Source organism: Lactuca serriola, chromosome 8 (genome assembly GCF_051521515.1).
Source record: "Lactuca serriola cultivar US96UC23 chromosome 8, Lser_US96UC23_V15, whole genome shotgun sequence".
NCBI lineage: Eukaryota > Viridiplantae > Streptophyta > Magnoliopsida > Asterales > Asteraceae > Lactuca > Lactuca serriola.
Genome location: NC_136415.1, coordinates 42,626,220 through 42,653,728, shown reverse-complemented (window position 1 = coordinate 42,653,728; position 27,509 = coordinate 42,626,220). Strand labels below are relative to the sequence as shown.

The window sequence follows — 27,509 nt, the reverse complement described above, 5'->3', positions numbered from 1 at the left end:
GCTGCTGCTCCGGTATCTCCCCGGCTACAAGTCCATAAACACACTCAATCAATGCTACTCACTGCACTGGGGTAAAATGACTCTTTTACCCTTGGTCAAAGTCAACTCTCCTGATCAAAGTCAACTCTCCTGGTCAAAGTCAACTCTCCTGGTCAAAGTCAACCCACAGTTGACCTGACTCGCCGAGTTGGGCCGCCAACTCGCCGAGTCCCTATTCTCACCTCTCAACCCTACTCGCTGCTACTCGTCGAGTATGGCATCAACTCGACGAGTTCCCTTTCGAATTTAAAACTTCAGGCAATCTGCATCCGACTCGCCGAGTCGTATGAACAACTCGACGAGTTGTTCTTCGAGCTAAGAAGATTGCCTTGGACTCGCCAAGTTGTATGAACAACTCGCCGAGTCCCTCCATTACTGAGTCTGAACTCAAACTCGCTGAGTCCACTCTACCACTCACTAGTCCCACTCGGCATCACTCAAAAGGGAAAAATCGGGGACTCGCGACTCGACTCGCCGAGTCGCTTGCATGCAGCAACTCTAAACTTCGATTCTGCTTGAATCCAGCATATAAAACTTATAGATATGGGCTCCCTTAACTCGATTAGCACGTAAAGATTCTATCTTTACGTGCCCATATGCATCCATGAAGATAAAATGGCTCAAAAAGCATAATAAAGGCTAGATCTAGGGTTTTCATGCAAAGTATCTTCAAAAAGGCAATAGATCCGGGCTCTACAACTCATAAATGAACAGATCTAAGGATATCTCGACCTATTAGGGCATCCATACAATCATAAGGCTTGAACAAAGCATCAAACTAGTTCTAGAAGAGTTCTAATGGAGGTTTAAAGCATAAAAGGGGAGGAAATCCGAAGAATACCTCAATGAACTCTGATTTGCCCTTGGATCTTTGCTCTACACCTCTTCTCCTTGCTCCTTTCTTCTTCTTCTTCTTCTTCAAGCCTTCACAATTTCACACAAGAACACTTAGATCACTCAAGGATGGATTAGGGTTTTCTCACAGCTCTCTGAGGGTGAAGGAGGCGAGATTGGGGGCTATAAGGTTGTTTAAATAGTGAGCAACCCGGGGATTTAGGGTTTCTTCCAGGCAGGCAGACTCGCCGAGTCCCGAATATGGACTCGCCGAGTCGCCGACTAACACGTGCTCGAAATCCCGTCCCTACTCGGCGAGTCAGGCTATGAACTCGCCGAGTCCCTCTTACAAACTTCTAATTAAATACTATGGAATCATCGTACCGGAGACGGGTCGTTACAAGTAATTAGTTAATGCAATTCAAAATTTCGGTTTTAAGGGTTTAAACTTTACTTGAGAAACCTCCAAACACTTAAAATTGCTTACTGGAAAATTCTATTGTATAATATTTATGGTTTTTATATTATAGTATAATAGCTATGACCTATGATCTTGTAGCAAATTATGTAGCAACATAGCTACGGAGTTTGACTCCGTAGCAAATGTCGTAGCAAGCTAGCTACGGACTTAGATGTGGTAGCAAATTTTGTAGCAAAATAGCTACAGATTTTGATTCTGTAACAATTTTCTGTAGCAAAGTAACTACAAACTTTAATCTGTAGCAACAATTGTAGCAAAATACCTACGCCTTATAATTCTGTACCAAATTTCGTAACATGATAACTATGCACTCCGATTGCGTAGCAAAATTCTGTAATTATTCAAATATTAGCTATAGAATGCAATTCTATTACTAATTTCGTAGCAAATATACCTACGTCTAACTAGTTTGTAGTATATTCCACAGTAGAATAGCTACAATTTTTATTTATGTAACAAAATTCCGTAGTTATTCAAATATTACTTACGGAATGTAATTTTGTAGCAAGTTCCATAGCAAAATAGCTAGGACAAGCTATTCCGTAGCATAATCCTTAGCAGAATAGCTATGGGTTTTACTTTCGTAGCAAATTTCTGTAGTTATTTCAACTTTTTCTTGTAGTGGTCCCTAATTTATTTTTTAACTTGGAAGATCCTTATAGTTTGTTTTTGTTGCACGCTTGGTCCCTGTCTTATCTAAAAAAAATACTATTTTGTCATTGATTTTTTAATTTATTTAAATAAAGTAGGGTATGTAAGGTAAGGTAAGGTGAAATGGAAGTGAGGTTGTGGTGTATTTATTTAAATAAATAAATAAATCAAAGGCAAAATAGTTTTTTTAGGTAAGACAAGGACCAATCGTGCAACAAAAACAAACTGTACGCGCCTTCCAAGTTAAAAAAATAAGTTAGAGACCAAACGTGCAAATTACCGCAAACCATAAAGACCATTCGTGTAATTTACTCTAATACTTGTTGTGGGAATCATGTACTCTAAAAAACTCCAAGTTTAACCAACAACTCGTCACACCAAAAATTGGTCTTATTATTGATATCAACCTCTCGGTTTTTCATATTTTTATGTTTTTTTAGTAACTTCGGTTATTTAAAATCAATCATATAGCGTGGACATATGAATGTATGTATGATGTTAGACACACTACACAATCAAGTGATAGTTATAAAGGCATACTACATAGATTATTGAATCCACTAGCTAGATAAATACGTAACATTCAATATTGATTTGATAATTTGAAGCGATAAAACTTAATCTTTATCTTCCAAGGGTTGTATGTTGTTTTTCTTGCGTGATTCCATTATTTCGCCATGAATTTGAGACCAAAACCTTCATCTTTCTTGTTAAGAAAAAAGAACATCAAATTTAACTTCTTACCAATTACAATAAGTGGGGAACTAAATTTCCCAATATTTACAAACTTCAACTTACAATTTTATTTTTAACCATTACTCGTTCCATAAATAAAGTTAATAAATTCTTGTATCGGATCTTACCCAAATATGGTCTTAACTTTTTTTTTTTTTAAACATTTTGTGACAAAAAAAATCTTATCTAATATAATTCTAACATAGAAGATGTTAAAAAGAAGAAAACTCAAAAACGGAAAGAAATTGAAAAGGGAAAAAACCAAAAGAAGACGATCTTTGAAGATAAATATCATCAATGGTAGCATTCCCTAGGAAAAATATATAAAAATAATAATAATTTTAGTATTAAAGCTCGGTCGATCAATCTTGCAAGCAATCTCTCTGTTTACATACGGAAACAACCGATATCTTCCATCAAATTGACGTTTACAATTCGATTCTTCGAGAAAAATGGGAGGTGAAGTGGCAGATAATTCAAGTGTTTCTGCTCGTGGGAGGTTAGCTGTTCTATCAGCTCATCTTTCTGCTTGTCTTGAATCCAGTGCTTTTACTCCGGTTCTCGAGTCATCATGCACCTCCGCTCAGGTGTTTGTGTCTCCACCGCCTAATTTGAAGGGTTCGTTGGTGATCGCCGATGAACGAACCGGCAAGAAGTACAAAGTTCAAGTTTCGGAGGAAGGGACAGTGAGAGCTACCGACTTGAAGAAGGTAAACGAACTTCGATAAATCTGATTCTGCTTAATTAGGATCATTAAATTCTAAGTTTGATCAAGTTTTATTTTGTGATCTTCGTGTGTTTTGGGGGTTTTTAAACAACACGACTTTTGGATTTATAACCAGTCAAATAGGTACGAGATTTCATGAAAATCACATGGTAGGATCGATCGGAGTAAATGTTAATCGCAACTCTTATATCAAAATTCAATCCAATTTTCTCGTAAACAGTGTACCAGAGCGACAAAATCCGATTGTTTTCCTGTAGAACCTCATCCAATCGTTTTATCAAACGTCTAATTCAATTATAAAGAGTTGATACGCCTGAACTGAAGTTAAAGGTGTAAATTGTTGCAGATAACAACAGGAAACAATGATAAAGGTCTGAAGCTTTACGATCCTGGTTACCTAAACACAGCTCCTGTTAGGTCATCAATCTGCTACATTGATGGCGATGAAGGGATCTTAAGATACAGAGGCTACCCAATTGAAGAACTGGCTGAAAGTAGTTCTTTCCTAGATGTAGCCTACCTTCTAAGTAACTCATCTTCCTCATTTCTCTACAATCTTAACCTAATGACATCTGTTTAAGTATCAATGGCAACTAGAAACTCAAATGATTGTTGTTTGCAGTGTATGGGAACTTACCTTCTCAAAGCCAATTAGCAGACTGGGAGTTCACAGTAGCACAGCATTCAGCTGTTCCTCAAGGAATCTTGGTAAATTGTTTTCACATATGCAAATCAACAACTAGGAAAAGTGGATTGTTTTTCAATAAAAAAATTTATAAAACTTGTGTTCTCAGGATATTATACATGCCATGCCTCATGATGCTCATCCAATGGGTGTTCTTGTCAGTGCAATGAGTGCCCTTTCTGTATTCCACCCTGATGCCAACCCTGCTCTCAGAGTCAGTAAACTTTAAATCTTACTACTTCTAAATACTAATTTAGGATTTTTTTTATTGTCATATTAATATTTCATTATAATAATAATAGGGGCAAGATCTGTACAAGTCTAAACCAGTGAGAGATAAGCAAATAGTGCGCATACTTGGGAAGGTTTGACCATTGACCATTTCCAATTTCATTTCTATCCTTTTTCCCTTCTGTTAATTATATTTCATCATCTTGTTTCATTTATTTATTAATAAAATTTTCAGGCACCAACTATTGCAGCAGCAGCTTATCTGAGAATGGCAGGGAGGCCTCCTGTTCTTCCTTCCAGCAATCTTTCTTACTCTGAAAACTTCTTATACATGCTAGATTCATTGTATGTTCTATTTATTGATTTATCTGAATAGGGTTTTTATTGGATTTTGATTTTGTGATTTAATTTTGATATAAACTTTATGTAATTTCAGAGGTGATAAGGCGTATAAACCAAACCCTAGACTTGCTCGGGTGCTTGATATTCTTTTTATATTACATGCTGAACATGAGATGAATTGCTCAACGGCAGCTGCAAGACACCTGGCATCAAGGTTAACAATTTATTTTCTTTTTTCAACTTTTATGCGTTTTAGAAAATGACGAAAATGTCCTTTTAGTGGTGTTGATGTATACACGGCGCTTGCTGGGGCTGTTGGAGCACTATATGGTCCTCTCCATGGTGGAGCAAATGAGGTATAAAATATATTCGTTTTTCTTTTATATAATTAATAAAATTGATTTAAGTAGTCAAAAAATAAGAAAATTTTAATGATTAGGGTGTAAAATGAAATATTTTGTGTTATATAGGCTGTGTTAAAGATGTTGAATGAGATTGGAACTGTTGACAATATTCCAGAGTTCATTGAAGGTGTGAAAAACAGGTTAGTTTTCTTGTTAGATTTAGTTGCTGAGATTTGTAAATTATTGAATTTGATGATAATGGTTTTTAATTTCTACACAGGAAACGAAAAATGTCAGGTTTTGGGCATCGTGTGTACAAAAACTATGATCCCAGAGCAAAAGTTATTAAAAAATTGGCAGAAGAGGTTTTTTCGATTGTAGGAAGGGATCCCCTTATTGAGGTGTATTTCACACTCCATAAAAAAATATGATATTTTCCTGTTATTATCATTTAGGACTTAATGAACTTAAGGTGTTAAGAACATAAGGAGGACTTAATTTGGACATAATGACTTAATAGGTTAAGCCAAAAAAAAATTGATGAATATTGTGAGATTTTTTTTTTTGGATTGTAAGGGTAAAATGGTCATTTGGTCTCATTCAAACAAGTTTAATATATTAAGACACTAAGGCTATGTTTGGCGTACTAGCTGAAAAGCTATCTGTTAAATAAAAAGCTATTTGGTAGCTGAAAAACTAGTTGATAAAAAATAACGTTTTGTAAAACTAGGTGAAAAGCTAAGGTAAAAGATATAAAAGGACATGATAGGACATTTAAAAGAATGTGTTTCTATAATTAATTAAGGGGTATATTTGGAAGTAGCTTTTTAAAAAGCTAGATTATAAGCTACTTTTTGGTTTGCCAAACATAACAACTTAAAAAAGCTTGAAAAATAAGCTAGCTAGCTGCGACATGCCAAACACCACCTAACCATTAAAGAGGCTATTTGATAGTTTTTGATTGAGTGAGACACAAGACACAACTCAAATATTAAAGGCTTCTAATTTTGGTATCAAACAGTCTGAATCTAAATCTGACCCAACCTCTTACCATTACGAGACCCAGTAAGAGGCATACCTAAACTATTGATGTTGAACAGGTAGCTATTGCTTTGGAGCAAGCAGCATTATCAGATGAGTACTTTGTGAAGAGAAAGTTGTACCCAAATGTTGATTTCTATTCTGGCCTGATTTATAGGTACGTTCGTATTTGACATTAAAATTCTGCTTTGGATCTTTTATACAGATTTTTTCTAACTTTTTATGAAAAACAGGGCAATGGGTTTCCCAACGGAGTTCTTTCCTGTTTTATTTGCAATCCCTCGAATGGCTGGTTACTTGTCACACTGGCGAGAGTCCCTTGATGATCCCGACACAAAGATCATGAGGCCCGCACAGGTTTCTCTAAATGCAACAAATACCAATCTACTTTCCTTTCTTTTTGATTTTTGTCACAACATTTCAATTGTTTTATAATATATAAATATTTTGGTGCTTGATTTTATTTAGGTGTACACGGGGGTATGGATGCGGCATTACATTCCTGCCCAAGAACGGATGTCATCAACTGGGGCAGTGGTAGATAAGCTCGGGCAGCTTTCGGTCTCTAATGCCACAAGGCGGAGGTTATCTGGGTCTGGGATTTGAGGCAAGTTAAAGAAAGAGTAAGGATAATGGTTGAATTCATATTTCATTATCTATTTCTGATATTATTGTTGTATGGTGATTGTCATAATATGTAATGGTCAAGTTTATGAATAACTTATGCTTCCATTTATTTGTCATGATATGATGATATGGATTCTAGTGATATTCGGTTGTTTTAGCAATCGCCAATAAAAGTACCTTTAGGATTGCTTGAATGTGACATATGCTTTGCAAATAATCATCTTAGATATAAAAACCTTAAGGCTACAACAAGTTTACATGAGAGCAAATAATATTTCTAAGAAACAAATATTATCGGAAGATATTCACGTTATGACCAATTTGACATGATACGATTTGCTTGCAATTTAGTCATGTAACTTAATCAAGAATTTTTCAGATAATCAACAAACAAATTAACTCCTATCAAAAAATTCTATGAATTTAGATTAAAAGTTTAGTTCATTTATGAAATTTCAAGCATTGTCAAACTACATGTTTACAAATAATGGACTTAAATTTCTCCACATAATATATTTTGTTATATTCACGGAATTTTAAACAAGTCGCATTTTTGTATATAAATTGATCATTCACATAAGCAAGTTCAAATACTTTCACACATTTTTGTATATAAAAGTGAAATAAAATTACACATTTTTGTATATAAATTGAAACGATAAATCAGCTAGGGTTGGGAGTATTTTTTTTTTTTTTTCTAAAATCGATTGCAAGGATCTACTTGAAAGATCATATGATCACTTTTTTAATCTACATATTTCGACCATATGGGTTACACAAAATCTCAAATCCAAACTATGGGGATCTTTTAAGAAACAGTCTCGTATCAAGGCATTAATATAAATCCACAAACTAGGGTTTTATAGACATCAAAATCTTCTGATTATTAAAGATAATATCAATCGGCATTAAATGCCCCTAGGATCCCCCTTGATCTTCACCTTTTGGTTGAACCGAAATCAAACTCTTTTTATATAAATATGCACATCCTAACTTGTCTAAAATCAAAGATAAAAATTGTGCTAGTAATTTGTAAATTTCATTATACTAAGGGGTTGTTTGTTTACCTCTTAATGCCTTTTAAAAATAGAGATATTTGAAATTGACGAAATTTTTTCAATTAAGAGTGTTTGGCAGCATCTTATTTTTTGCCTCTTAATTTTTCAAAAGGCTCTTAATATTTCAGATATGAGTATGCATCTGAAAAGAAAAAAGAGGCACGCGTATTTCACTTTTCCTAACCTATCCTCTTCAGTCTTCACCCTCCTTTCTTTTTCTTGCAGCCCTCAAAAAGACCCGCCTCCATCCTCTCCGTTGCACTTCACAGAGGACCATTGCCGGCCGGCGCACACACCACCTCTGTTGCAGGTCACCGTCGACACCACCGCCCCCTTCTCCTCCCACTCACCCCCACTCCGTTCTGCCTCCCTCCGGCTAGAGACGCCGCCTTTCTTCCCCTCGCGCACCGACCGCCGCTGCCTACTCCTTCCCCTCAATCGCAGTAAACTTTTTACTATTTATTCTACAAAAATGTGGAACCATTTTTAACATATAACAATTTCTGATGATTTCGTTCGTTCATATTGTTTCTTAATTCTGATGTAAATTTCCAGGTAGAAAACATGAGATAGCAAGGTTCCCAAACTATCATTCCGTTATAGATGAATTTCGTTATACAAATGTTGTTTATTATTTCCATTATCCAAAGATTAAAGGATACAATCTTGTAAAGTGTTTTTTATAAAGGTGTTTAGTGTTCACATTATTTTTTAAAGGTATTTGGTTTGTTGATTGTGTATGCAAGACTATTCGATTTTATATAATGAATTATGCACATGAGGTGTTCGATGGAATGCTCGAGAGAAGTTATTTATATTATGGTGAAGAAATTATAACTATACATATGGATATGATTTTTGTGTGTGCTTTGATATTAATTTTAGTTTTAATTGACAAAAAATTGCTTATATATATTATTAGATTTTAGAACATGTCAATTTTATATGTATTTCAAGTTGTTTTTGTTAAGAGGGTAAAATGGTCATTTTTATTATTTGACACAAAAATTCAGATGTTCCAAACAAACAACATTTTAAAAATTCAGATCTTAAAAATTCAGACCCTCTTAGAAATTCAGACATCTTAAAAATTCAGATCCTGCCAAACAGCCCTTAAGATAACATAGTTAACACTAAAATCACCGACAAAACCTACATAATTGTCATATAAGAATCATTCATTGACATAGCTTCAAGATTAACATAATTAGTCATCATATAATAACTTTACATAAGATTCATAGAATCAATCACATAGAAATCAATAAGACCAGATAAATTCACTTAATCACAAACATACACAAACACCAATATGAATTGTAAATTTAAATCCTTGTAACTCACCAATTTGCGTTGCTTCCTAGTACGAGAAAGTGAAAAGGTGAATATGAATATGCATGTTATTGTTAAAAGGTGAACTTTGGGATGCAGAAAGTGAAAACATAACACCAATATGAATTGTAAATTTAAATCCTTGTAACTCACCAATTTGCGTTGCTTCCTAGTACGAGAAAGTGAAAAGGTGAATATGAATATGCATGTTATTGTTAAAAGGTGAACTTTGGGATGCAGAAAGTGAAAACATACTTGTTGACAGGTCAGCAGTAGCATACAACATTTATAGAAAAATGGAAAAGACTTTTATCAACATTTGAAACATTCTATAACAAATTGAGATACACAACCTTATTCAAAACCAAACATGAAAAGGCTCTTCAAAATCTTCTTGCTGTTGATGTTGATGTACTAAATTTGGAACTTGAAGGAGTAGAAGAAGACTTTCCAGGAAAATGACTTGGTTTCTTTATAATAGGAGAAACCCTATATTATAAAAATAAAAATTCAACAATGATTTTTTTACATGATCCACAAAGGTTTAAATTAATTAACTACAATGGTATACCTTTGGTTGTTTTGAAAGTTGGTTTTCTTCATAGCTGATAGGTTTTTCACCTCTCGGCTGTTATAAAAAAAAACAGAAACAAAAACCGATGAAAAGAAGGCAAACAAATTTTATTTAAAAAAAAAAAAGTTTATTTTCTTTATAGAAAATTGAACAAAGTAAGTACCTGTTAAGGAATTCTAGTTTAGCCTTCTTCATGATGCCACTCTTTGTATTGCCAATGTTACTACTAGGGCCTCCTACACTTGGAGACATGTCAGCAAACTAACTACCAATTTAATTAAATTATGTAATTATGTAAAACTAATTAACAATAAAATTTAATAGAGTTGTATATGGAAATGGAATCATGGTACCTCCCCAAAAACCCCTTTTGTTGGTGGAGGGTGGCACCTTGGTGCACAGTTGAACCTGTCGACTTTGCTTCTCTGTCGGTCATAATAACATAAGAAATAAGAATGGTGAAGAATATTAAAAATGACAGTTTAAACAATATATCGCACCAAACATAAATAATAAAATTCATCTTAAATGAAACATATATCTGCAAGGCTAAAGAATGGTTTTGGTTTTGGTTTTGGTTTTCTGAACTTTCTCAAACTCTAAAAATCTAGTAGGACGTGCAAGGATATTTTCTATGATGTCTTTAAATGCAAAATATGCTATTTTCGAATTGGGTTCTTTCTTTCGAAATATGCTGCAAGATTTTCTTTGTAAAGTAGGTCCTAAACGAAGGTGATGTATTGGCTACTAATGAACCTTGTACTTTGTTCATTTCAACCATACTCGATAAATCATTTCAGTGTTTTAAAAGGCGTGCCATGGCGTGAGGCGCGACTCCGCAGTTACGAAAAACCTTATTTTGTTGCTATTAGGCGTGGCGCGTGGCAAGGTGTCATATGGCGTGACATGGCGTAGGTTTTTTCGTTTTTTTTGCTCTTTGTTATGCTCTTTCTGACCGGGCATACAAGTATTCTGTTTTTTTGTTAACTTTTTGTTATTAGTTGTTGATATAACACTTCTAAAACTAGTTATATTTGATATAAATCTATATTTATGTGGTAAAATAATTATAAATTAATACAAAATCGCCGCCTTACATCACGCCTTGAAAAACGTCAAAGCTCATAAAGCTTGAGGTTTGGCCTTGCTGTCATGCCACGCCTTGGTACTTTTAGAACCTTGGTACTGAATCTGCCCTTAAACAACCCTGCATGAAGTCTCATACTCTGTGTTTTCTATTCGTTCTTTTGACAACTCCATCTGCCGAGGGGTTTCTTGGACTGTATTCAACATCTTGATTCCATTCTTTACCACAAGAATAAATTTGTTGTATCCACCTCCGTTTATAAGACTTCAAACACTTGATCTTTGAGTTTGTCTTAGTTTCAACAAGTTTCCACTTTTTAAAGGTAATGAAGGCATCTTATTAAGTTTTCAGAGTAAACCCATTACTTTTTTTAAGGAATCAAGTTACATAGTATTGTGGTCCTCTTATTGATCAAACCGATGTAGAGCCAACTACATCAACATGAACCTGCTTCAAACCCTGCCTTGGGTGACGTTCCCATATTTGTCAAAGTAACGTTGTATTTTGTCGAGTGAACATGGCTCATGGAAACCAATAGACACATTCTTAGAACCGGAACCTTGCCTTTTGTAACCAACATCTTCATACGCTTCACTCATATACACACGTCTTTGGTGCGACTTAGAAAATACACACACGTCCTCGATAGTTTCATTTGCTCTATCGGTAGGTACATGAAGTAATTAAACCATATATAATGTTCCTTGTTTATGACCACAAGCAAAACTAGATTTCCATTTTCATTTTCATTGAGTGATCGTCAAACTGTCAAAGTCCCATGATGATCTACATCTTCCAATTGTCTCGCTTGAATAAGTATTCTCTTAATATCCGACTATACAGTCCCATGATGATCTACATCTTCCAATTGTCTCGCTTGAATAACTATTCTCTTAATATCCGACTATACCTGACACTCTTTAACATCCCTAATGCCCATAATATTCTTTAACGTTCTTACCAAAAGAAAGCATGAAAACATCCCTCATGCCTATAATACCAAAATGTCTTATTATCAGCTACCCAAACTGTACCACTAATGTGCTTGAAAGTCTATATCGTCTCCAAGCATGGGGTGATGTGGAATGATGCACCTAAATCCATGAATCGATCTGGATTTAGTTGGGCATTCTAAACAACTAATCATAGCATAATCAACCCTACTAACTATGTCATTCACCTCTTTCTACCCTTTGTGTCAAATGTAGGTATTGTGCACTGGTCTCTAAAGAGATCGATTTGCTTGCATCTCCAACATGTCAAAACTCAAATCATTCCTATTCTTTTGATTGACCTCTTTTACTAAAACTTGCTTTGTCTTTACCATTACTCTACCCTATCTCAAATCTCCCACCCTTGCCATTTACACTGAACTCGGTTACTCACCAAAGTTCTTATAAATATCTTATTCGATGATCAAATCACAGATTCCTTCAAATATAGGTCTAGTCATCCTAGATTAACTACTAACTTATGCAACATTGACATACCAACTCTAGGCAACAAAGATAATAATAAAAATGCTTGTACTTCATCAACAAATTTAATATCAACCGAGTCTAACGGGGATAAAATTGCATTAAATTGAATAACAAGGTTTGTAGCAAACATACCTTCTTTCAACTTCGTGTTGACCAACTTTCTGACGAAGAAAACCATATTTGAAACGGAGGATTCGTCATACATATTGGACAATGCCTTAATAAGTCTATACATGGTCCTCTCGTTGAAGGTGTTGTAAGTAATGTTTATTCATCAAACCAAGGCCCAGACGATCTAATCCTAATCATCTTGCTCCATCTTCCTAGGTATCTATTATGATAGCGGTTCATGCATCTTTTTCTCGTACAATTTGCAACTTTCAAAAACCAAAAACAATGCCATCAAAGTTATCAATCTTAACTTTCCCATCTTCTACCATCATTAATGGTTGTTAGGAAAACTATTAATCAACACACTCAACAACATACTCGGATTAAAGTATAAGAAGAGAAAGAACACAAGAATTTACGTAATTCACATGCTCATTGTAATGGTGCTAACTAAGACATTGCGCTTGCTCCTCAACTCCCACCATCATGGCGGAGGTCAAGTCCATTTGGCAACTATCAAACTTCACAACTCAAACACCTCGTACTTAATGGTTTCAAGAATATACTCATCAATAGGATCAGTTTGCTAAGTAGGGATTATATGATTTTTATCTTTACTTAGGGATATCCTTATCAACATGTGCATCTTTTTAAGCATGAGTCACAAAAACGAAACTTTTCTTTCAATGCTCAAATCTTTGGACAAATGACAATACATTACGTCCTTGGATATGAAGATAGTAAAACCTTAGTTTCTTGAATCTCCAACATATCCTTCTAATTCCCAAACAGCATCATTATAAGCAACGTATAGTTTGACCTCCTACAAAGTAACCTGCAAACAACATAAAATATCAAAGGGTGGTCATGGCAAACCATCTTGAACCATCGTGATTTATCTTGAACAATGGACCATCGTGACTCATAGTGAACCATCGTAAATCAACGTGAAGTAGCAGATTATCATTGCATATTACAAGGACATTGTTGAAATTAGAATATTAAAATCTATCAATCTTTGATTTGCTTTTGGGAGAGAAAGAGAAAGAGAAAGCATACGAGAATGGTGATTTGATTTTGAAAAGATACTAAGATGACAGTAAACGGGAAGGAAAGCAACTACAAGGATGAGATGGAAAGTAAACAAAAGAGATAACACCTTAAGAAGACCTATGTCCTTAAACGTCACTCTTGCATCAGATCTATGTTTTAATCGACTATTGTGCCACATGCACACCTCCAACACAAGTCATCACCACTATGTATTACTCAGTTACGCAAAGTAAGCAAGAAGTTGACTTGTGAAAATTAGGGTTGTAACATCCGTGTCTATTAATGAAGTTACTCGAAACAAAATACATAAGGTACATTGTACATCGAAAAAGATAGTAGTCCCAACTATAAATGGAAAATAATTCACCACTCATCCCGACTATATATATATCTAGTTCACTATCAAATATATCTAACATATGTCTTCAAGTCGAAGGATAGATGTCAATATCACAAACTTGTTGCATGTGAAGTCTATCTAAGGTTCGTTCTCAAAATGCTTAGTCAAGAATTTGGAAGCTTATGTGCAAATAATGCACTCCCCTCACTAACAAATCATCCTTAATGTGATTGGTTCTTTCATGAAAGACTTTATTCATGGCTACATCGATTAAAAATTGGTTATTCAAAGGAGTTCCAATCTTTAGCTCATGAAGACAATAATAGTGTATGTTCTATCACTACACACCCTAGACAAACAATTCAAACTAACCAAGCATCCAAATGCACTCAATGCACGTATTATGCTAGGGTTGAAAAGTTCATTAAGGAAAATATGCTAGCTACGTGAAATCATGCTTCCTTTCGGCAACATACAAGAGCATAATCAAGAAGCACCCCTTGCCTTGACTAGCATAATGTAATGCGTAGCTGAGAGAATTGTCATCAATTCATCACAAAGCATGAGGGAGTGCAAACCTTATAAATTGTTCATCTTCAATGATGGTCACTAAAAGCCTTTTAAACAAAAATCCTAGAGCCTATAGTTATTAGTCATCCTAAAAGCCACATGGGTTTTGCAATGTCAAACAACCCTAAAAATGAAGGCTATGTGCAAAATACCCATGGATGTAAGAAATCCTAACAAGTACAAACTAGATTACAAAGTTGTCTTATATATCTAGTGGACTTCAACATTGATCCCAGCTTCTTCATATCAAGAGGAGAATAATATATCGGTATACCCCATAAGATAATATATAACCACAGGCTGCTAAAATTATAACAATTTGTATAAGTAAGACAAAATCTACCAATTTTTCAATCTATAGGTCGTTCTATCTTTATAACTAAAGAAGAAAAGTCATTTACTTTCCATAGATTTCTACTAGATTTAGTCTATGATAATCATAAAATATTCACATTATAGATAACAAGTCACCGAACTACCCAAGCATAACAAATATCAACTCTATCCAAAAGTTTTAGGTTTTTTAAGCCATTTTTATCTGTTAGTATCAAAGGTAGAGACATGTAAACCGAATCACCAGTATGATACAGTTATAAGTAGCTTAATAAATTGCACAAAAGCATATTTGAATTTAACAAGCAAACAGGTTCCCAAGTTAGCAAATAAATATGTTGTAAGAGGTTGCACCTTCAAAGTTTACTACTTAAAACAAAATTTAGCATTACGAGAAACAAAATCAAATAAACATAGAGAAAAAAAGGTAGCCAACAGAAGTTCTCCAATCATAATAGTAAATGAAAAACTTACTAGCATTTTCCTTTTTATATAGTTGCTTTATTCGCTCAAATGACTTTTGTTGTGCCTCCTCATTATCCTTTACCTTCGCCTACAAATTGAGCAAGGTAATTGTATCAGTGCCATTTTATATAATAACACACAATCATCATATCATTTGCACAAAATTCTACTGATATTTGTATGATTGTATCATTCTGAATAGTGAAGTTAAAGAGAGAGAGAGAGAAAATCACCTCATACAATTGTCTCCATTTAAATGAAACTCTCTTCTCTTTCATTCTCTCAACTACAACATTGGTGCTGTTAGCACCAAATTGTAACACATAAAAGTTCTTCCATAGCTTATCAGTAACTGGGCTAAGATCTCGATCCTAAACAACATAAAATATATTGATTTCTTAAAATTCAAACACAATTTGTTGCTTAAGTAAAAACAATGTTAAAAATATTCATTATACCTCAGTTGAATCCTCGATATGCATCAACTGCTCAACAGTACAATGTGGTAAAAAACGTTCTAGAAGATGGAAGTCTGTTTCTCCCACATCCCCTAAGTACCTAACATTGTCTACAGCTTTCTGAACACAAAGATCAACCAAAGAAGGGATTTTTCTTATTGGCTTTGTATCCCATTCTTCTATTGTGTAGTGCTTTGATCTCATCATTGGAGTACAGCCCTGCAGAAAGCAGTTGTAAGTTTTTTCAGAACACAATGAGATCCAACATTTGAATTATGAACAAAAACCAAGATGTTGCATTTATTTGATCTGAGAATGAAATTGTTGCAGTTACTATGGGTTATTGTGTAGACAGATATTTGTCAATTTGCCAATTTTTTATGAGTGTACCTTACTTGAAAAACATTTAAACATCTATACTTATTTTATTTTCTATAGTATTTTATGTAGAACTCTAATACTATCGATTGCAAGTCTTCTTCAGTCGATGTACTTTGTGTCCCAAATTGCCTTTAAATAACTCTTGTCAAGAATTATCTCCATAACTTCTTTTGGCTTAAATAGCCTTGAAAATAAAATCTAACGAAATCAAAAAAGATAACTGCTACGTTTTGCACTCAAATAAGGACGTCGTACACTTAACTTGTAGACTAAACCAACATAAAATTACATCCAAAGAAATAGGGTTAATTAGTAACAGAAAGAGATGCATCTTCATCAATTACGTACTATTAACCTGTTTATAGGGTTAAAAACGTAAGACGCATATAGCTTTAGATGGATTTGCCGATCTTCGGAGACCTTTACCTTTCTGGAAGGGGTAACAAGTAAATAAATTGTTAAGAATGAAATTAATCAAATTACCAGCTCAACTGGATAGGAAACGTTTACTGAGGATATTACCTGTGGCCGCCGGAGACGACGATCGGCGATCGAAGGATCAACGCTGTTCCGATGAAAATCCGTAAATCAGATGAAAAATTAAAGACGATCGGAAAGATCGAAATCTTCAGAGGCGTCGTCAGCAATTGCTACGAGACATCAACATCGGCGACAGAAGAAGCAGATAGAAGGTAGTTGGCTTTCTTTTTCCGGCAGATATTGTTTCGAAATCTCAAGGCCGGCTCCTACCCAATCTCTACCGTCGACACCACGCGTTTCCAAGGGCAATATCGGTATTGCCGTATTGGATATGTCGCTCGTTGTATCGCATGCGAACCCTGTGCCCAACTAATAACAAAACTAACCCATCGATGTAGCCAAATAGGGCGATTGTGATTGGTTATTTAATTTTAAAGATTATTATTATTATTATTATTATTATTATTATTATTATTATTATTTTACAAGAGACCTTTACTAACGAGAGTTTTGAGCAAACTTTTGTGTACCTATTAATCACAGCTATGTTAAAGATGTGGGGTATAGAAAAACTTACAAATTCTGTAAATAGAACAGAGAATGTTCAAGATGTTATAAAGAATAAAAGTACAAAAAAAAACTGATTTCGAAATGATCATATAACAAGAAAAATTTTATGTCTTAAAACTGCCACATGACAATTTTATGTCTTTAAGATCGTCCAAAAATAGTCATAAACCAACTTAAATCCGGGTCTAAAATATGGATCACAAAATCGGGTGTATTTACCAAAAATCCGAATTTCTAATGCATTTTTTATATGGTAACATAATCTATATAAAAAAATTTCGACCCCGGCTAGGAGCTCTGCCCCTTGGACCCCGCCAAGGGCTGCCACTCCTTGGACCCCACTCCCAGGGGCGTTGCCCCCGGACCCCTGCTGGTTCAGGGGTTTCGCCCCTAAATAGCAATATACTTTCAACAAAATACAAAATTAAACAATATGTGCACTCCGCACCATACCGATTTGTTCAATAATTGCGATTTGTTCAATAATTGTCAAAAATTGACATTTATCAACAAATTAACCACATTACACTTAAATACTATTAGTGATATAAAATCACCAACACGTTGCAAACATGAGCCTATAACTCATGCTCCAGAATCATTCTGAACGAACCTCCATGCTAATATTTTTATATGTGTCCTTAGGCACATGTTAGAAAATCCATTAATTTTAAATGTGTTTTATAAAATTATTATTAGTTTACGTGATAACGATTTTTATTAAGATTAATTTATACATGTAAAATAACCAAAAATAATATATTTATATATTTAGAACTATTTTGTAAGTGATGAGTTGTTTTAAAAAGTAAAAAAAAATGACTCATGAAAATGATTTTTGAAGGTGACAAAGAGTTATTTCAAATTACTACCTTTGGGAAACTTAAGTATTATACACATATATTGTTGGATTAGTGTCTAAGGCTGTAATTATATTTGGTAAGTACTTAACCTGGTTATGCATGGTCATTTTAGGTTGTCTTCACCATAGCAACTTGACAGGATGATTTGTTAAGAGAGAATATATTATTGTTAATATATTATGAGAATAATATATTAAAAGAATAATAATGTTATTTGATTAATATAAGTCATATATTAATAGAGAATTAATTTGGTGACTTAAAGAGGTTAATTAAATAAAGGGGCATAAACTGTCAGATGTGTGATAGTTGTGTTTTGTGCTATGTATCCTTATGGATATAAGGGTAGACGGATTTTAGGGTTAGGAGACTATAAAATCGTCCAAGCATAATATCTAGGAGGATCTTGGATTGCTTAGGGCCTAAGTTATTCAATTAGGGTTAAAGGTGAAACCCTAGTAGCTCATAGTATAAAAAGATCCCTAGAGTGAGGGAAATCGGCACTCATGCAAGGCAAGGAACCCTAGGGCCGATTTCTCACCCTCTCTCTCTCTCTCTCTCTCAAGATCATTCTTTTGCTAGTTGGTGTTTGTAAGCCATTAGAGGAGTGACAATTGTGACTCTAAGCTCCAAGAAGAAGAAGTATCAAACAAGCAACTCAAGGTATTCTTCTAGATTTGTTTTTCATATGTTATGAATTGTTTGTTCACACTAGATCTATGAATGAAAGTCTTGGATACATGCATGTTCAATTAGATAAACCTAGATCCAAGCAATTAGGGTTTGCATGTGCACATAGGAAAGTTCTTATGGCTCAAACCCATTAGTGGTATCAGAGCTTTGATTGATTTCTATTGAATTGATGCATTGGTTGATTGCTTGTTGCTTAAAAAATTCGATTTTTGTGATTCTGCCTGATGAACTCGGCGAGTTCCACTGTGGACTCGGCAAGTAGCTCCAACTCGACGAGTCCATAGTGGGAACTCGGCGAGTTCGAGCGTCAAAATGAGGTAGTTTCAGGATTTCTTGCTGTTTTACTTGAGGATACTTGCCTTAAATGTTTTGGGTCATTAAAATCCGATTTTAATCAAATATATGAGTATATTCTTGACCAAACAAAAGATAATTACCAATTAGTTGAATAATAATTTCCTTATATGATAATAATTGATTATTTGAATTGAATTGGTGAATTGTTTTGCAAGTAATATTGAATAAGATCAAATTGAGATAATCTAATTAGTTGATTTATATTATTTGCTATTTGATCCTTATGTTTTGAAAAAGTTTAAAACTTGTCCTCAAGTTTTGAAATTTAAGTTTTGTGATTAAAAGTTTAATTTGAATAATTTAAATTTCAAACATTAGAATTTTATAAGTTTAAAATTCAACTCTATACTAATATATTATTACAAGCTTTATATATATATATATATATATATATATATATATATATATATATATATATATATATATATGTATAATTAAAATGCTAGTCTTACCGTTAGTAGGTATCATTCACGAAGCCGGTCTATAAGGTGGGTATAAGGTTGCTGCCTATAAAATGGTGTTTAATGGGTGTACACTCACACCTACCGCTTGCTTGACTGTTGGAGGGTCGTTAGCCGAACGGGTAGGATAGGGTAACTCTATCCTCATTAAAAAGTATAATGTTAAAATACAAAGTAACTACATGTTTTTTTAAATTCCCAATCTTAGTTACTTTAGGAAAAGTGAATTGATGCAATCCCATGAAATTACACTTTGCACCCTTGCTAAGAAGTTAGTGGAGCGTGTGTGGTTAACCGGCACACTAATTGGTTCTAAGCAAAGGTGGCAAAGGGTGATTCTTTGTTTGTCATAGTTCGGTGGAGCGTGTGTGGTTTACCGGCACATCGAATAGGTGATTGTAACAAAGAAGGCACCATGTAGATTTGCATGGTTATTCACACCCGCTTTGTGATCCTCGGCATCCCAGTCATAAACTAGAGGGGCATATCGAGATTTAAACATGCCATTGAAAGGTTCAATGAATCTCAAAGAAAAACTAGGAATTCTCAATACATTTAAAACTTAAGCTTATGTTTTCCATGGTGAAGAATTAGTGAATCGTCATTCACTTACCTCCAAATTGTTTGCATGTTGGATCACGACATCCCTTTTCTAATATGTAAATAATGTTGTTGGGTCCTAGCCCTAAATTTTCATTTTGGGTGTTAATTAGGGAATTAATTCTAATCAACTTTGTTCCTTTCTATTTGTAGATGTCTAATGCAAACAACGCTGCTGCTAGCTCATTCACGCTAATGAGCCTTTGTCAAAAAGTGACTTTCGATGGATCGAACTTTAGCGAATGGATAAGATACATTCGCACGATCGAGCATTACGAGGACAAAGAGTATGTTCTCGATGAGAAGCTCGAGAAGATCAATCCAGAAACTGCTACTCCCGAAGAGATGGCTGTCTTTGAGACATATGAACGTGATGCAACGAAAGTCCATTGCATCATGATAGCCACAATGAACTCCGAATTCCAAAAGTCCTATGTGGACATGTATCCTTATGAGATGCATCTAGACTTGATGGAGAGATATCACCAAAGCGCGAGGCAAGAGCGCTATGAGATCATTACGAATATGATCACTACTAAAATGGGAAGTGGAGAGTCTCTAACCGTGCACTTGCAAAAGATGCAAAGGTATGTTGATCGTCTTCGCAAGTTGAATGTCAACTTTGGGGAAGATTTGGCTATCGATATTGTTCTTCACTCCTTGCCCTCTTGCTACAACCAATTTAGGATGACCTACCACATGAACAAGGAAGAGGTCACCCTAAGCAAACTCCAAGGGCTCCTAAGGACTGCTGAGAGAAACCTCAAGGACAAGTCTGTTGCACCAACTCCCAATCCACCCGTTGCTCCTGTTTTGGCTATTGGGCAGGGAAGGGACAAGAAGAGGAAGGCTTCTTCTAAGAACCACCGCAAGGGAAAGTCCCAAGATGGTTCCTCTTCTAGTGGGACCAAGGTTGATCTTGCTAAGCCCAACCCTAACCCAAAGTAGGCAGAGTGCCATCATTGCCACAAAATAGGGCATTGGAAGAGAAGTTGCCCGAAATATCTGCAAGCCATCAAGGATGGAAAGATCAAGCCGTCTTTCGCAGGTATTTACACAATTAAATCTAATGATTCATCTCATGCTATTTCTTGGGTTCTTGATACAGGGTGTGGTTACCACATTTGTTCTGATTTGTAGGGACTAGGAAGAAATAGGGATGTGGAGCTTGGAAGAATAAATCTAATCATGGGGAACAGAAGATCGTCGCTTGTTACCAAGATTGGAGTGTATTCTTTAGTGTTTAGTAATGGATTGAATTTAGATTTAAATAATTGTTGCTGCTCGCCAGATATGGCAAGAAACATCATTTCTTTTCATGGTTTATTTAGACAAGGATTTAGATATTCGTTTAATAATGAGAATGGTTAAATTTATGCTTATCTAAATGGCGTTTTATATTTTGAAGCAATGCCTTGTAATGAAATTTATGAAACTGTTATGGTTGTAGATAACCTAGGAAATGATGTGTTGTGTTGTAACGACCGAAAAATACAACCAATTTTAAATTTTTCAAAAACATCTCGATTCCATTAGATCTTTACAAAAAGGTTTTCAATACAAAACATTTAACGTGTTCCCAGAATCACAATACTACAAAATCATGAGGAGCGGTACGATCACGCCTTCGCCTTGCCACAGTCTCCTGAAGAACCTGAAAAACATGAAACCACAACTGTAAGCCCGAAAGCTTAGTGAGATATCCCCAAAATACCAACCACAAATACCATACACGCATAACATGCCATAACATATCCGATCACAGAACAACCATGCACTTCGGGTCTACTGTGTGACTGGTCCGCCGCACCGGCCTACAGTCCACCTGGTCCACCCTCCGAGTCTATCCGCATACATCGAGTCTACAGTGTGATTGGTCCGCCCGCTCCCGGGCCTTCAATCCACCTGGTCCACTCTCTGAGTCTACAGTATGACTGGTCCGCCCACACCGGGCCTTCAGTCTATCTAGTCCACTCTCCGAGCCTTCGGCACGTCTGGTTCGCCCTTTCGGGGCCTACAGCCTATCCGGACCGTTCGCTGGGCCTTCGGGACAACCGGTCCGCCCTGGGTATCTTGGCCTACAGCACACAGCAGGACCCGCCTCAACCCAACTCCAGTCCAAACAACCATGTGCACATATACATACAATCATATAGCAATTCACAGTCAACAAGCAGATCAAACAGATCACATAGCATATCATCATCCTAACCAGGATACCGACCTAACAGGTCACTAGCATAGCATCTCCCTATCTCTCAAGATACCGATCTCAATCAGGTCTCTATATACCATCCTAGCTCTGAGGATGCAAACATATCATAGCAATAACATAACAACAACTACTCGGATCTCAATCCGATAAGGGCCGGCCTTGGTGCCTTAGACCCTGTTGATATAGTGAGGATAACTCACCTCGAAACTGCCGACTGAACAGATAACCCGAGCTGCTCCGATCACTGATACGATCTCCACCACTGGCCAACCACCAATGCACTGAACTCAAAACAATAATCAACAATTACCACAATACCCCTGGAAACCACTGGTCAACCCTTGGTCAAACACAAGGTTAAAGTCAACCCCTGACTGACTCTACTCGCCGAGTCAACCCGATGACTCGCCGAGTCCCCATACTCAGAACTTCCCTCAATCCGCGACCTAACTCGCCGAGTCACCCCGAGACTCGTCGAGTTCAACAACTCTGAGTCCACTCGCACACAACTCACCGAGTCATCCCTTGACTCATCGATTCTCGACTCAACCAGAAAAGATTGGGACTCTTCGACAAGACTCGCCGAGTCTAAGGCTATCTTCAACCTACTCGCCGAGTTGTTCATACAACTCGCCGAGTTCCAGGCCATCTTCATCCAACTCGCCGAGTTGTTCTTCCAACTCATCGAGTTCCAGCTCATCTTCAAGCAACTCGTCGAGTACACCCATGTGACTCGCCGAGTACCACAGGTCTGAATCCATTCAGAAGCATTCCAGGCCATGCAATTGCTCCAAAACATAGATCTAGCCTCCTACAACTCATCCATCACGTAAAGTGGCAAACTTTACGTGAATCCAAAGAGATCTATGCATTTTGCACATTAGGGCTAAGGTTTGGGACATGATGGCTCCACTAAACACTCCAACACAGGGACTTTCATGCTCTCTGATCCTTCTCCATTCCAGATCTGAGGTAGCAACCTTAGATCTAACCTCTAGACTCCAATTACATCCAAAGACAAGCTCCCCACAAACCCCAAAATGAAGAAACAACATAACAACAGCCCAAGAACGAGATATTACCTCCAAGGAACGCCCCAACTGCAATGAAACTCGAATCCAAGCAAAGCCCCTTGCTCCAAGCCTTCAAACTCCCAAAATCCCTTCAACAAACACCTCCTTCAAGCTCCCAAATGAGATATGATCACTCACACACGAAGGCTAAGGGTTTCTGGACTTGAGGATGAATAAAGAGGCTGAGAGAGGGCTGTTATGTTCTTTATATAGGGCTCAACCCCGAGAATTAGGGTTTTCTCCACTCAGCGCCTACTCGCCGAGTCCATCTTACTGACTCGCCGAGTCGGCTACTTAACACATGACCCAGTCGCGACTCTACTCGCCGAGTCCACCCATGGACTCGCCGAGTCACTCTTTCCCAATTTACTCTTTTAGCCCTTCTACTCTACTCTTGATATTTTGGGATGTTACATGTGTATGGATTCTTCCAATAGTATGGATAGAGCATCCTTGTGGCATTGTCGTCTTGGACATGTCAACAAGAAGCGCATAGCCTAACTCCAAAAGAATGGAGTGTTGGAGTCATTCGACCTTAGGGAAGATGACACGTGCGAATCTTGTTTACTTGGAAAGATGACCAAGTCACCCTTCACTGGCACTTGTGAGAGGGGTGAGGGTTTATTGGATCTCATACATACCGATGTATGTGGGCCCTTTAGATCCACCACAAAGGATGGGAACCGCTTCTATGTGACTTTCACCGATGATTATAGTAGATATGGGTATATTTACTCAATCAAGCACAAGTCAGAAACGTTTGAAAAGTTCAAAGAATTCAAGCATGAAGTGGAGAATCAATTGGGCAGGAAAATCAAGATGCTTCGATCCGATCGAGGAGGAGAGTACCTAAGTCTTGAATTCCATGACTATCTCAAGGAATGTGGAATAGTTTCGGAATTGACGCCACCTAGGACACCACAGTTGAATGGTGTGGCAGAAAGGCGTAATCGAACCTTGTTAGACATGGTCTGTTCTATGATGATTCGTGCTTCACTACCTATCTCATTCTTGGGGTATGCCTTAGAGACTGCCGCCCATATCCTTAACCGATTCCCTACAAAGAAGGTTGCCAAAACACCTCACAAGATGTGGACAGGTAAAGCTCCCTCGTTAGCACACATCAAGGTTTGGGGTTGTGAAGTTTTCGTAAGACGAGAGACTCACGACAAGCTCGAACCTCGTAGTGAGCGATGTATTTTCATCGGCTGCCCACAAAAATCCTTTGGATATCTCTTCTATAGACCGAGTGACAATGTTGTCTTCGTTACGAGGAGAGGGGTTTTCCGAGAGCGAGAACTCATAAGCCAAGGAGACAGTGGGAGGCAAATCGATCTTGAAGAGATTCAAGAATCGAGCGATGAAGGAACCTCTAACGTTGGCGCTCAACCCGAGGAGGAAACTCCGGTTGAACCGATTGACCAATCCTTACCTCTTAGACGTTCCGAAAGAGTTAGAGTTCAACCCCAGTTGTATGGCTTTCATATTACTACCGAAGGGGACACGTATATTAGTAACAGTACACTAGTAAATCTAGATGAACCGAACAACTATAAGGAAGCCATGGCAGGCCCGGAGTCTGCTAAATGGAAAGAGGCAATAAACAGCGAGATTCAGTCCATGTATGACAACCAAGTTTGGAATTTGGTTGACAATGTGCCCGGACGTAAGACAGTTGGGTGCAAATGGATCTTCAAGAAGAAGACCGACATGGATGGGAATGTGCACACGTATAAGGCACGATTGGTAGCGAAGGGCTTTACTCAAACTCCCGGAGTTGACTATGATGAAACCTTCTCACCAGTTGCTAAAATAAAATCTATTAGGGTGATGCTAGCTATTGCTGCATATCATGATTATGAGATATGGCAGATGGATGTCAAGACCGCCTTCCTGAATGGGAAGTTGGCTGAGGATGTTTACATGGCTCAGCCATAGGGTTTTGTCGATCCGAAGCATCCCAATAGAGTGTGCAAGCTTGAGAAGTCCATTTATAGACTTAGGCCAGCATCTCACAGATGGAATCTTTGCTTCGATGAGAAAGTCAAAGAGTTTGGATTTGTACGAAGTGAAGATGAATCATGTGTATATGTCAAGGCCAGTGGGAGTATAGTTAGCTTCCTCGTTTTGTATGTCGATGACATACTACTCATAGGAAACGACGTCCCGACTTTGCAGGAGGTTAAATCCTGGCTCGGGAAGTGCTTCGCTATGAAGGACCTTGGAGAGGCTTCCTATATTTTGGGAATAAGGATAGTGAGAGAACGAAGTAAGAGACTAATAGGACTTAGTCAAAATACTTACTTAGATAAAGTACTAAAATGTTTTAGTATGGAAAACTCGAAGAAGGGAGAACTACCGATACAAAGTAATGCCAAGTTGAGTAAGACTCAAAGTTCGAGTACCGAAGCCGAGATAGCTGAGATGAGCCGAGTACCCTACGCTTCCGCAGTTGGCTCAATCATGTACGCTATGACTTGTACTCGCCTTGATGTGGCCTTTGCTTTTAGCATGGTCAGTAGATATCAAGGGAACCCTGGCAGAGCTCATTAGATTGCGGTCAAGAATATACTTAAGTACCTTCGGAGGACCAAGGAATGGTTCTTAGTCCTCGGAGGGAGTGATGAATTAAAGGTGCGAGGGTATAGTGACACAAGCTTCCAGACCATAAGGGACAACTACCGTTCGCAGTCGGGCTGGGTCTTTACCCTTAATGGAGGAGCAGTAACTTGGAAAAGTTCCAAACAGGAAACCGTAGCTGATTCAACGTGCGAATCAGAATACATTGCGGCGAGCGAAGCATCAAAGGAGGCGATGTGGTTGAAGAACTTCATTGGTGATCTTGGAGTTGTGTCTACCATAAAAGAGCCTATGGAAATTTTCTGTGATAATGAAGGAGCGGTTGCCTTGACCAAGGAACCGAGGTATCATGGTAGATCTCGGCATATCGACAGGAAATATCACTTTTTAGACATCGAGTAGAAGAAGGACACCTCGTAGTAAAGAGAGTATCGTCAGAGGATAACCCAGCAGATCCGCTTACAAAGGGACTGAGCAGGGTTAAGCATTTGCAGCACGCTAGGAGCATTGGGCTGAAAGACGATATTGGTTTATATTAGATAGTTGTGGAAACATGTAATAGATAAATGTAATTGACATTTGATGATTAAATAAAGGAGTATTATTTATAAGTAAAGCTACTGTCTTATGTTAATTGTTTAACTGTTGTTTCACTTTGCATGTTTTGACTTCCTGAATAATTGAGTTATTAAGAATAATTGAATTATTCGAATGGTCCACAATCGTTCATATGTTGGAAGTAGGTATGAATGAAGATTGTCATGAATTGGTGTGTAGATTGTCTAAAAGGTATTAGACATAGCGAAGGTTCGCTGCAACGTTCATGAGTGCTTATGAATAAGTTTTGAGCATTGGAATAAACCCGCGCTTGTTGGAATCACTTTATGGAATGAGACACAAGTGATCGCAAGACGATAATATCATATGGTCTTAAAACCAAGATATATGGTTTATTGTTTATTAATTGGTTGTGCATTGATAATGCGAAACTGCATCAGTAAATTGATGTCATAAAACGCATTATTGTGTATGATTAATTAGTAAATAATAAATGCATATAAGTCGAAGTTTATCTGTTACTTTTATCCTAAGAGGGTAAAAGCAATATCAGGGCCGCTCGATGATTTGATTTGACTTATGTGTCGGGCCCGGTCAGGACTGAATTGATGTGTTCAATTAAGTTCTATGTCAAATGAATCTGAGATTGAGAAACCAAATGCTGGATAATAAATTCCATAAGATTGTCCGCATAATATCTAAACAGAGGACTGTACGATCCCTTATCTAAATGACAGGATACTGATAAGATCAGAGTTTGACAGCGTCTTTGAGAGCTACGATTGCTAGTCGGATTGTGTTTGCATTTATAGTTACTAGACTTATCCAAGTGGGAGACTGTTGGATTAGTGTCTAAGGCTGTAACTATATTTGGTAAGTACTTGACCCGGTTATGCATGGTCCTTTTGGGTTGCCTTCACCATAGCAACTTGACAGGATGATTTGTTAAGAGAGAAGATATTATTGTTAATATATTATGAGAATACTATATTAAAAGAATACTAATGTTATTTGATTAATATAAGTCATATATTAATAGATAATTAATTTGGTGACTTAAAGAGGTTAATTAAATAAAG

General features: G+C 36.7%; 2 protein-coding genes across 4 annotated transcripts; one reads left to right on the top strand and one right to left on the bottom strand.

Moving 5' to 3' along the window:
* Window positions 1–3,064: 3,064 nt before the first annotated feature.
* LOC145066087 (citrate synthase, glyoxysomal-like) lies at window positions 3,065–6,936 on the top strand. The gene is made up of 13 exons (XM_079013266.1): window positions 3,065–3,450; window positions 3,814–3,994; window positions 4,090–4,175; window positions 4,262–4,366; window positions 4,455–4,517; window positions 4,619–4,728; window positions 4,820–4,939; window positions 5,006–5,081; window positions 5,196–5,269; window positions 5,350–5,470; window positions 6,170–6,267; window positions 6,344–6,467; window positions 6,579–6,936. Exons 1-13 carry the CDS (start codon window positions 3,193–3,195, stop codon window positions 6,714–6,716), a joined length of 1,554 nt encoding a protein of 517 aa, XP_078869392.1. The 5' UTR covers window positions 3,065–3,192; the 3' UTR covers window positions 6,717–6,936.
* Window positions 6,937–9,318: 2,382 nt separating this feature from the next.
* On the bottom strand, window positions 9,319–16,836 carry LOC145071369 (transcription elongation factor B polypeptide). 3 transcript variants are annotated; one of them, XM_079018270.1, is made up of 9 exons: window positions 16,503–16,836; window positions 16,329–16,410; window positions 15,600–15,818; window positions 15,375–15,512; window positions 15,151–15,229; window positions 10,055–10,126; window positions 9,865–9,937; window positions 9,699–9,755; window positions 9,319–9,616 (listed from the first exon to the last, which is right to left on the bottom strand). In XM_079018270.1, exons 3-9 carry the CDS (start codon window positions 15,804–15,806, stop codon window positions 9,511–9,513), a joined length of 732 nt encoding a protein of 243 aa, XP_078874396.1. In that variant the 5' UTR covers window positions 15,807–15,818; window positions 16,329–16,410; window positions 16,503–16,836; the 3' UTR covers window positions 9,319–9,510. The 3 variants fall into 3 exon arrangements, with proteins under 3 accessions (XP_078874396.1, XP_078874395.1, XP_078874393.1); XM_079018269.1 differs by having other exon boundaries at window positions 16,336–16,410; XM_079018267.1 differs by lacking the exon at window positions 16,329–16,410.
* Window positions 16,837–27,509: the final 10,673 nt, after the last annotated feature.

Bases quoted from the DNA above. Each gene is read 5' to 3' on its own strand.
- LOC145066087 (XM_079013266.1), top strand. From the start codon at position 3,193: ATGGGAGGTGAAGTGGCAGATAATTCAAGTGTTTCTGCTCGTGGGAGG. The intron at 5,082-5,195 runs GTATAAAATATA...TGTGTTATATAG, and splicing joins TCCATGGTGGAGCAAATGAG to GCTGTGTTAAAGATGTTGAA. The intron at 5,270-5,349 runs GTTAGTTTTCTT...ATTTCTACACAG, and splicing joins ATTGAAGGTGTGAAAAACAG to GAAACGAAAAATGTCAGGTT.
- LOC145071369 (XM_079018270.1), bottom strand. From the start codon at position 15,806: ATGATGAGATCAAAGCACTACACAATAGAAGAATGGGATACAAAGCCA. The intron at 15,513-15,599 runs GTATAATGAATA...TATGTTGTTTAG, and splicing joins ATATCGAGGATTCAACTGAG to GATCGAGATCTTAGCCCAGT. The intron at 15,230-15,374 runs GTGATTTTCTCT...CTCAATTTGTAG, and splicing joins AATGGAGACAATTGTATGAG to GCGAAGGTAAAGGATAATGA.